The 10,447-nt window shown below is 40.0% G+C and overlaps 1 protein-coding gene across 1 annotated transcript in view; it reads right to left on the reverse strand.

Annotated features, from left to right (window-relative positions):
* Positions 1 to 1,919: 1,919 nt before the first annotated feature.
* Positions 1,920 to 10,447, reverse strand: part of mRpS18C (mitochondrial ribosomal protein S18C) — a 50,444-nt gene continuing 41,916 nt past the window's right edge. Inside the window, exon 3 of the mRNA XM_018501823.1 lies at positions 1,920 to 2,199. Within this exon, the coding sequence (XP_018357325.1) occupies positions 2,108 to 2,199 (92 nt within the window). The 3' untranslated portion in view covers positions 1,920 to 2,107. The remainder of the gene's footprint in view (positions 2,200 to 10,447) is intronic.

Consider the following 10,447-nt stretch of genomic DNA (forward strand, 5'->3'; position numbering starts at 1 on the left):
TTTCTTTCTCGCACGAATTACCGCAGCTGTGACTCTCATTAGCCCATTAATGTTTAAGTTTTGAAAAACTTTTTGATGGTAAGAACTATTTTTGATAGTATCTAATGGCACATTCGGTAGACTGCACTAGTGCGCACTGAGTGCGAACTTTTTTGGTGCCACGCATTCGGATTGTGCGCACCGTATCAGTGCGTTCAGATTGCCGTATTCGACAAATGAAAACTGACCTAGTGTAGTGCTGAATTTGTATTCGGATCAACCGAATGAACCGAACGAGTTCAAGAAATGTTGCACTGACATTTTTGTCAGTGCAGTTTGGTGTTCACTGTTCGGACAAACAGAATTAGCTAGGCGGCAAAAAAAATTACAAAATGGATAAAGAAAGACTAATAAAATTTATGATTATAGATGAATTGTTAAAAACAAGTAGCGAGGACGAAATAGAAGACATATTATATTTAATAAAAGAAGAAAAACCGAAAGTTAAAAATTATGTAGACATTGTGAATAAATACTCAGACCAAGAGGTATATAATTGGTAATTATTGTTGGTAATAATTATTGGTATTATACAGAATAGCTGCCTCAGCTAAAAAATCGATGAAATTAGGCTTATTCGACGCGTTTTTGCATGTTTTTGTCAATCCAGTGTAGTTTTGTACTCGCACTGTGTCAGGGCAGCACTATGTCAGAGTAGTACCGTGTCAGGGCAGCACCATGTCAGAGTAGTACCGTGTCAGGGCAGCACTATGTCAGAGTAGTACCGTGTCAGGGCAGCACTAGAACCGTGTCAGTGCATATGTATCGAATGTGCCATAAAATAGTTCTTAGAGTACCAAAGTTTTTTAAAATTCTGTGCGAATTTACATTAAAGACTCCGAATTATACTTGCGAGGATTGATGTTACAAAATATGGAATCTGGAAATTCCGTATTTACCCTACAAAGGCTTACGAAAAGATCCAAGTAACAAGGAATCTATATTGCAAAAAACTTCCTTTCATAAACGAATGTAATTTTATGTCACCGTCATTTCTGGAATAGCGAATAATAACATTCAAACAATTTTGTTAACATCTTTTTTAATTTCTGTAATATCGTTTATATTCTTATTGTACTGATGATCATCAAGACTTGACCGAAACGTCTATTTTACTATATTCAAATTTTTTAATATATGACTTTTGCTAAAGACATCTTGCGTTGTGGCTGTATGCTCCTTATTATTTATGTTTTATATTCTTAAGCCATCTCTAAAAATAAAAAAAAAAATTATTTGTTCTGTATCTTTGTAACTAATCAATGAATCGCAATCGTCCATTTTTAACATTCCCAATGCAGTCCATTCAGCGCACAGCTTGCATAGGAAACCGATCCGAATTCACAAGCGCTTCATGCGTGTTATGCGCGCATTGAAAAAACGGAATGATTTCGAAGCATTGCGCATCAGTATAGCAGTTCACGCGCTTCATGCGTAACTCGGAACGCACCCCAAAGTAAGTTTGCTGTCAAGATGCGCGCGCAGAGAAGGATAGGTTGCCCCGATATTTTGTCTCTCGCACCGTTCTGCCAAAGCCAGGCTCGTACATAGCTGATGCTGGGTCCATCTTATATACCTCCGAGTCTGCTGAATGCGACTAATGGCAAAAAAACGCCATTTTTGGCCCCTTTCATTCCAATTTACTCAAAATCCTAACGTGTTAGGCATATTCTGTCAACGGCATCATCTCAGCGCAAAAAATCCTTGGGAAATGTACTATCGCACTTCGAAGAAAGTGATTTTTTTTGTCGCACTGTGTAATAGGATAACTAAATATTTTTAATATTATGGTATTTTAGAAGATTCATGTATATAATGTAATATTCAATAAAAATACTAGAAAAATTATTTCAATATTTAGTTCTTGCTTCAGTAATGCTAGTACTGCAGAATAACTTGTTTGCTATGAATAATTACACACTTTATTGGACATAAAGATTTAATTCAACATAAATATACATTTTTTTACTTGTATAAGGCAGTTTGTTGATGCTACGTAATTATAATTGTCTTATTTATCAAATGTTTGTATATAACACACATATGTATATACTGTATTAATGCTTGTTTAATATTTATGTGGTCTGAATGGATGATTTGGATCAAACAATTTTGGATCTTTAACATATTCTGGTTCTTTGGTCCAGTAACCCATTAAACCTGAAACATAAAAAATAAATGTTTATAGTTATAATTTGATACACAAATCTGTTGTCCATATTCTAGAATTAAAAGCAGAATATAACAATAAATTTTGAATGCTATTAAGAGCCAACATTGGATATTTGTAAATTAATTTATTCATACGACAATGGTTGTGTTCAGCAGAACGTTTATTTTGCAGCTGTTGGAAGTTTTTTTCGCGCTGATTAGATTATAATTTTAGATTTAAAAGAATGATCCTATCTCAGCAGAAAATCATAAAACGGTTGCAAAATTGTTGTGTTCTGCTGAACGTAGACATTAACCTTTAAACGGCACACATAGGTCATTGGTGTCCATGCGTTTTCTAATGGTTCTTATTCCTCATATATCTTCACGCCTAACCCTATGCCACCCCTTCATGAAAAATCTTTGTGGTGGGGGAAATATGTGATAATAGTGGCGACACGGAACCTCTGTGTGTTGTCGAGCAATGAAGACTCAAAATCGCATGCAGAACTAAAAGTGTGTGAACCATGTGTGCCGTTTAAAGGTATCTTTTTCACAAGTAAATTCAGTTATTTTGCCATTTTGGAATTCAGCTTATTTCATAATGTGTGTATATATATATATATAGTGACGTGACGTGTTTCGTCCGTCACAAGGGTCGTAAGACCCGACCGAACAGCGCCGCTGGCGTCCTGGGTCCTTCCACTTTTAGAGGGCGGACGCATAGACGTGCGCTTTTTGTTGTTTTGATATCGCGCGTCTCGCGGATATTTTGCGTCGTATTTCTTTATGTTTTCCGTGCGCGGTTGTGCTGCGAGTTTTTCAGGATACTTGGCAACTACTTTGCAACCCTGTATATCACGAGCCGTCTCACCGGACCAGCGGAGGAAGGACAGTCAGCAGAGGTTCAAGGATGGAGTAGGAGAGGAAAAGATTGGCCGGGGCGCACAGCATCTTATCGAGAGGTGGCACGCAGGTGATATCTTCTTCTTCTTTATGTGCCTGCTCCGCGACGGAGATTGGCGATCATCATTGCAATTACTATTTTGGAGGCAGCCGCTCGAAACAGAGAAGCGGAGTCCAGACCAAACCCATTCCCTCAGATTCTTGAGCCAAGATGTCTTTCTCCTTCCGGGTCTGCGTCTTCCTTCAATTTTCCTCTCCATAATGAGCTGTAGGAGCCGGTATTTGTCATTTCGTATGACGTGGCCAAAATATTGAAGTTTCCGTCGTTTGATGTCGTAGAGCAATTCTATCTCGTTGTTCATCCGATTCAGCACCTCGGTATTTCTCACTTCGTCGGTCCATGGGATACAAATGCTTCCAGCTTCCGTTCCAGGGTCCTGGTCAGTGTCCATCCCTCGTGACCATACGGTGCTAAGTACGGGGAGCACGTAGCACTTCAAAACACGCAGTCTCGCTTTCAGGTTAAGGTCTCGATGGCACAACAGGCCTCTCATCCTGGTAAGATTCTTCTGGCCTGCTCTATACGGGCTTTGACTTCCTGGATGCAGTCCCATTTATCGTTTAGGCGGCATCCGAGGTATTTATATGTCCGCACCCATTCGACCGCAGTGCCGGCGACGGACAACATTGAATTACTTTCCTCCCTGCTAACGACCATGAACTTCGTTTTCTGGGCGTTCATCCGTAAGCCGTATGCGTTGCTGACTGTGTTTACGCGGTCCAGTAATACTTGCAGATCTCCAGGGCTTCCGGTGATCAGGACCGTGTCGTCTGCGTATCTAAGGTTATTGATAACCTCACCGTTTACGATGATGCCCTGTCTACATCCATCCAGGGCCTCAGATAGAATTGCCTCTGAATATAGGTTGAATAGCATCGGAGAGAGCACACAGCCCTGTCTGACGTCACGACGTATTTGTATCTCTTCTGACAGGGAATCTCCGAGACGCACGTTTGCCCGCTGATTCCAGTAAAGGTTGGCGATTATCCTTACGTCTCTATTGTCGAGACCAACTCGACCGAAGATCTCTAGCATTTTGGAGTGCTACACTCCATCGAACACTTTCTCGTAATCGATGAAGCACAGAAAGACGTCCTCGTTCATGTTCCGGCATCTCTGCACAAGGACCTGAATTGAGAACAAGGCTTCCCTAGTGCCAAACCCCCCTCGGAACCCGAACTGCGTATCAGTCATCAGCTCCTCACACCTCCGAAAGGTTCTTTCATGGATGATCTTCAGGAAGAGCATAAGTACATGGCTCATCAAACTAATCGTGCGCTTCTCCTCATAGCGCCTAACGTTTGCCTTTTTTGGAAGGGGGATGAACGTTGACCTAAGCCAATCGTCAGGGATCTCGCCCGTCTGGTAGATCTTGTTGAACAGCGATGACAGTGGTTCGAGGTTTTCTTCTCCCAGGGTTTTGAGAATTTCTGCGTGAACTTCGTCCGGCCCAGGGGCCTTGCCATTTTTCATCTTACTGATGACTCTTCTCACCTCCTCTCTGAGGATATCCGGTCCGGTATCCGCCTCGCCCGCGCCATGATCCGCAACTCGATTGTCATCAAAGAGCCTGTCTATGTATCATTCCCATACTCCTAACTGTTCGGAGGTAGTGGCGACTAAGTTATCGTTTTCGTCCAGTAGTATCCCATAGTCCGCTTGTTTGTCAGTTCATTGATTTTCTTGTGCAGGTGGAACGTATCGTGTTTGCTCTGAAGTTCTTCAATCTCCTGACATTTTTGGGCCATTTGCTCCTTGGCTCCTCGGATCAAATTGCGGATCCTCCTTTGCAGTTCATCATATCGCTGTTGGTCTCATCCTTTGCATTTACGTCTCTGGTCGTATAAGGCCGAATATTTCTGTTGTCATCCAAGACTTACGTCTACAGGTCGACAAGCAGCATGCTTCTTGTCGACCTGTAGATGTCTTTTTCCTGTCTTAGTTAATATCCTAATCTCCGTCCACTGGGCATTAACTTCAGCGTTTTCCGTTACTTCACTGAACCCTTCGATCAGTTCCTCGCGGACGCGTTCGCAGAGATCGGCGCGCTTGAGTTTGGTCACGTCGATCCTGGCCTTTGCACTACGTTTCCGTGCCGCTCATAGCCTGACTCTTAGCTTTCCTACCACTGGATTGTAGTCTGATGCGATATCTGCACCTGGATAAGCTCGAACCGCTGGCATGCTGTTCCTGAAGCGCTTATTTACCAAGATATAGTCAATTTGGTTTCGAACTACGTTAAGGGCATTGTCCTGCGGTGACTTCCAAGTGTATATATAGTCTTCGGGGTGGTAATTTGAAGAAGGTATTCATGACGACGAGATCCTCCTCTTGACAGAACTGCACCAATTTATCACCTCGCTCATTCCGAAGTCCCAGACCAAACGGTCCCACAACTCCGTCTACTCTTCCTTCCCCGACCTTAGCGTTGAGGTCTCCCATTACGATGTTGACCTCGTGAGCTTTGGTCAATCGCAGGACGGTTTTGATTTCCTCGTAGCAGGTGATATCGCTCCACGCTTAACAATTGTCGCTCTATTTCGGAATTTCTGTCGCTCATTACAGCGCATTACAAGCGCAGCCAATGAAAGGATCGCAAGGACAATAGCCGGGGATGGCCACTCTACGCTCAAGTGTCGGCGAGAGACCCCCACGACGGAGCTTGCGGAGACCTCCCTTGCGGAGACCTCCCTTGCGGAGCTGAAACCGCGGCCGGATACAGAGACATCGACCACGGAGACGCCGCCACCGAGATGCGAGTCTCCCACATACAGGAAATCAGGGAGAGTTCCCGAAGCGGCCGAGACATCATGTGGCCCCAAATTATATTCCGCGCCAGAGCACAGGATACGCTGGCAACACAAATCACGCTATTCGCGAAAACGCGAGGCCGCGCGCCAATTAGGCGCGATTAGGCCCCCTCGGAAACAGCGATCACTGCGTGTCCCCGGAAGGATCAGCGCCCGGCACTTATGCTGTGGCTACCGAATAGGAAGCATGTGCCGGATTCAAGACGACCGAGCGAGATAAAACGCAGAGAACGGCCAGGAGAAACGGGTGAGACGGACGTCCATCAATTGTAGGGTCGCCAATTTCCTGAAGGGGAGGCACGTATTTTTGTCGGTATCGTTTCTTTAGTTGCACGGCGCACGTGAAATTGTGATTGCGTCAGTTTTCTCGCGTTAATGTCATATGAGCGCGCCTCCCCTGACTATGCGGTACGATAATTTCGTTAATCTTTTCGCCTAAGCCACAGCCTAGTCATTATCGTTAAATGTTATCGCGCAATTATTGTATTGTATCTCAGTGTTGAAACGTTGTCCGCGTATTTGTGATCTCTTTCTAGCGCTCTGTACGTCGCACAGTGGTCTGGCGCGTGACTTTACGCGGAATAAATTAATATGAGCTATGTTTTTATGATATTATTGGTCAAATCGACATCAATTTTGATCTTGAGACCTTTATTTCTTGTAGAAATCTCGGGTTCGAAATTGATGTCAATCTAAAAAATAATATCACAAAAACATAGGTTATATTAATTTATTTCACCTAAAGTCACGTTCTAAAGGTTATCACCGCTCTCAGCTAAACCCAAAGTCACGAATCGAGGACGTGGCGGTTGTCGACTCCATTTTTTGTTTTTTTTATATTTTTTATTGGTTTTTATATTTTTTATTGATTTTTAGATTTTAATTTTTTATTATTTTTTATAAGTTTTTTTTATTTTTGATTGTTTTTAACATTTAATTTCTTACTGCCATTACTATGAATATTTTAATAAATTTTTCATATAAATAACAAATACGTACAAATAAAAAGGATTAAATATGGAATGCAAAGATATTTATTTTAATAATTTTATACAGTCTTTCGAAAGCTCGTGAACTTTTTTTTGGGAATATTTTGAAGCGAGGAAAGAAATGGATCAGATGTTACAAGGAGAATATGTAATAAATCTTCATTACAATGTAATCTAGAATCTTTTCTTGTGTGATGTTCCCTATAAATTCTGTAGTTTTTATTGCGACATTCTTGAGCTTCTTCCGACAATTCTCCTATTGGAAGAAGTACATGTTTAATAACTTCTGCCCCGTGGAGTAATATCTTATGAACACTTGCAGGTAGATAATACCACGGATATAGCGATACAAATAATTTTGCTGTCTCAACACCATAAGCTTTAAATGCATCTGTATTTATTTCATATCCACTTGCTAGTATTTATAAAATATTACCAAATCGTTGAATTAAATCTAAATCGATTTCAATTATTTCTGCAGATTTTATGGGATTGCTAAAAAATTTTCGAGCAGTATTCCCATCGTTCGTTGTACCATGACCTTATAATACTATGTCGACTAGTAAACCCATGTCAGATAAAAATTTATCTTGAATCTCTTTTTTCCGAGTATTAAAAATTATTTTATCCTTATCTAATTTTACTTGCCATGACTTAAATGACAAACGACAGGAAACGTGCAATAAACACTCGAAGAATCTTATCCAAGCATGGAGAGTGGATAAACCGAACTTAAAATGCTTAGGATTTGTCGTTATTTTCAAAATTTTATCAATGTTGTTACTATTTTTTGGCGTACACTTACAAATGTAATAAGTTTGACTTGATGTTCCAGTTATCGAGTTACATATCTTTCCATCGACCATGGTAAATATTAATTTATGTTTTATTTTAATGTTTGCATCACAATAGTTTACCTCTGTAGCACTTAAAACTTCTATTTGTGTTACAATATCTTTTACTTCTTTTCGTATACTCTCTACTGTTTCCTTTGCGAACATAAATTTAATTGGCCGGCAATATAATGTTGAATATGGTCTTGGATTTCTCCAAAATGACATTTTCTTGTTTAATTGTGCAACGAAACTGAAGAGGTACTAATGAAAATAGGAAAAGATCGCTATCAGATATCGAAGGAGGACTGAAATTTTTGTTTGTATTGGGAATGTCCACTACTTCTATCGCATCCTCACTTATAAAGAATTTCAAAATTATCCATATTTTCTTCTAATTTTTTAATGTTATCAATTTTAAGTATACGTGAAGCCGTATGGTCCAGAAGATTTTGAAGCGGAATTTCACATCTATGTTCAGAGATTTGCATATTTGTTGGATAACATTTTTGTTTTTCTTTAATTATATTTTCATATGGTGGATAAAAATATCGCAATTTCGATTTTTAGCACCAATGCGGATGTTTATGTACTGTTTTTTTGTTAAATTATTATCAATAAAAAAGGCTAAAGCCTTCTTGGCCGTATAGGGAATGGGTTGATTATTATTATCATTTCGCAAATTTCGTTTTATTTCGTAAGCTTTGTTAGGATTTTCTACTATTTCTTTAATAAGAATCGCACCACTCCGTTTTCTATCTTTATGAAGCTGAGATGCCAGCGCAAAAGTTAATTCTGAAGCAGAATGTGAATTTATGATTGAATCGATTTTTTTTCTTTTAGCTCTTTCGGAACACTTCAAAATTTTTTTGCGGACGTCCAACAGAAGAGCAAGAAGACATTGATAATGGAGGCAACTCGAACATAGTCGTAAGCCATTTCTCATTTCTTTGAGTAAATTTCTTAATTGACCGATTACATTGTGACCATCTTTTAGTTAATGTTGCTGTGAAGCTTAGAATTTTTGCTTTAATTCGTCCTTCATATTCTAATTCCCAATGTTGCCCATTATATATCTGTTGAATTTTCTTAAACAGATATTCTCGTGATCCAATGCTTGACGAATTCAAAACACCATTTTTCCGCAATAAATTAAATAAGTCGTCATATGTGAATTTATTCTTTTCATTACATCCGCGAGAAATGATGCTATCTCACTTCAGCGAGCGCCCGACTTACTTGCACGCGCGCCGCGCCGCGCCAGGCCGTAGCGTTACTGGCGCGCCAGTTGCGCTCCGCGCGCAAAACGGGAACACGAACAAACGCTATAGACATCACTGAGGCAAATGGATGCAAACGAAACAAAATGGATTTCAAATTTCAAAGTATATACAATATCTAACATTTTGAGTTTTATTGTTAAAATGTGTTTTTTAGTAATATCAATTTATATATCAAAATTGACATTAAATCTTAATTATTTAAATATTAAAAAATTATTTAAAATCATAAATAAATATTTACATGCAAATAAAGTAATCCTAACATAAATTATGATATTAAAATATATCGATATTCTTATTATAACTATTGTAGAATTAAAAATTACTGTACAAAGCTATAATGTCCATCACGAATTTTAATTTGATTTTAATACACTTCTCATACGTTATTCTAATATTTCTCTGTTAATGTATGTTTTTTTTATTTTACTTTTCATTGGACTATTTGAAGTGGGTGGCACCCAGTTGGACACGGCTCAATTGGACACGAGCCACTCACAGCGCTTGAGACTACAAAGCTCCTAAGCACTGGTCTCTGTGATTGGTGGTGTCCAATTGAGACGTGGTCAATCGGGATAACCCCTTTGAAATAAGAATATGAATTTAAATTAGATTTTAATTAATAATGAAAAGTTGAGTTTTTTCCGTCTAAATTTACCCGCCAGACCACTGTGCGGCGACTCGAAATCTTCGCGAACAAGCACGAGGTCGTGCCGTGTTTGATGTTACGCCGTAACCGTTATCTACCGCGGCTGTCAAAGAACCGAACTTTCATTCGCGAGATCTTACTAGGATCATCCTTGTGAGACGTTAACTCGTGCCGCTAATATCACTGTTCTCTGCATTGTCGGGAGCGTACCACGAAAGGCATTGGAAATACTGTTTTCGATCGTTTAATACTGTCATTATCCTGCCCAGATAGAGATTTTCAGAATACATTTGTTACTTTATTTCTATTAAACACTGTTATTTCTTACTGCCGCCCCGTTCGTTCCTCCAATGATCCTCTATATTCTATTACGAACCGCCCCCTCTGCCATTTTCGAGGCTAAGCTGCCAGTTGAGAGGGCCGTCGACGTTCGCAGTTTAATGTAATATTGCGTGGAAAATAATCCGAGTAATTTTGAGTAAGAGTGGCACGCTCGCTCGTGTCTGGCGACCAATTATCGTTCTTGAGATCGTGTACTGTGTATCGAAGCGAATGGACGAAGAAGAAATTTCGGTTCCTTCTAAAGCCGGACAAAATCCTAACATAGAATCATCGGGAATTGTAAAAAATAAGCTGCGAACGCGCGATGAAGTTGCGCCATGCTCGTGAGTGCGGTTGCAACGCACGCACGCACGCACGCACGCACGCACGCACGCACGCACGCAC

This window comes from Trachymyrmex cornetzi, unplaced genomic scaffold, assembly GCF_001594075.2.
Source record: "Trachymyrmex cornetzi isolate Tcor2-1 unplaced genomic scaffold, Tcor1.1 scaffold1406, whole genome shotgun sequence".
In the NCBI taxonomy this organism is placed as follows: Eukaryota; Metazoa; Arthropoda; class Insecta; order Hymenoptera; family Formicidae; genus Trachymyrmex; species Trachymyrmex cornetzi.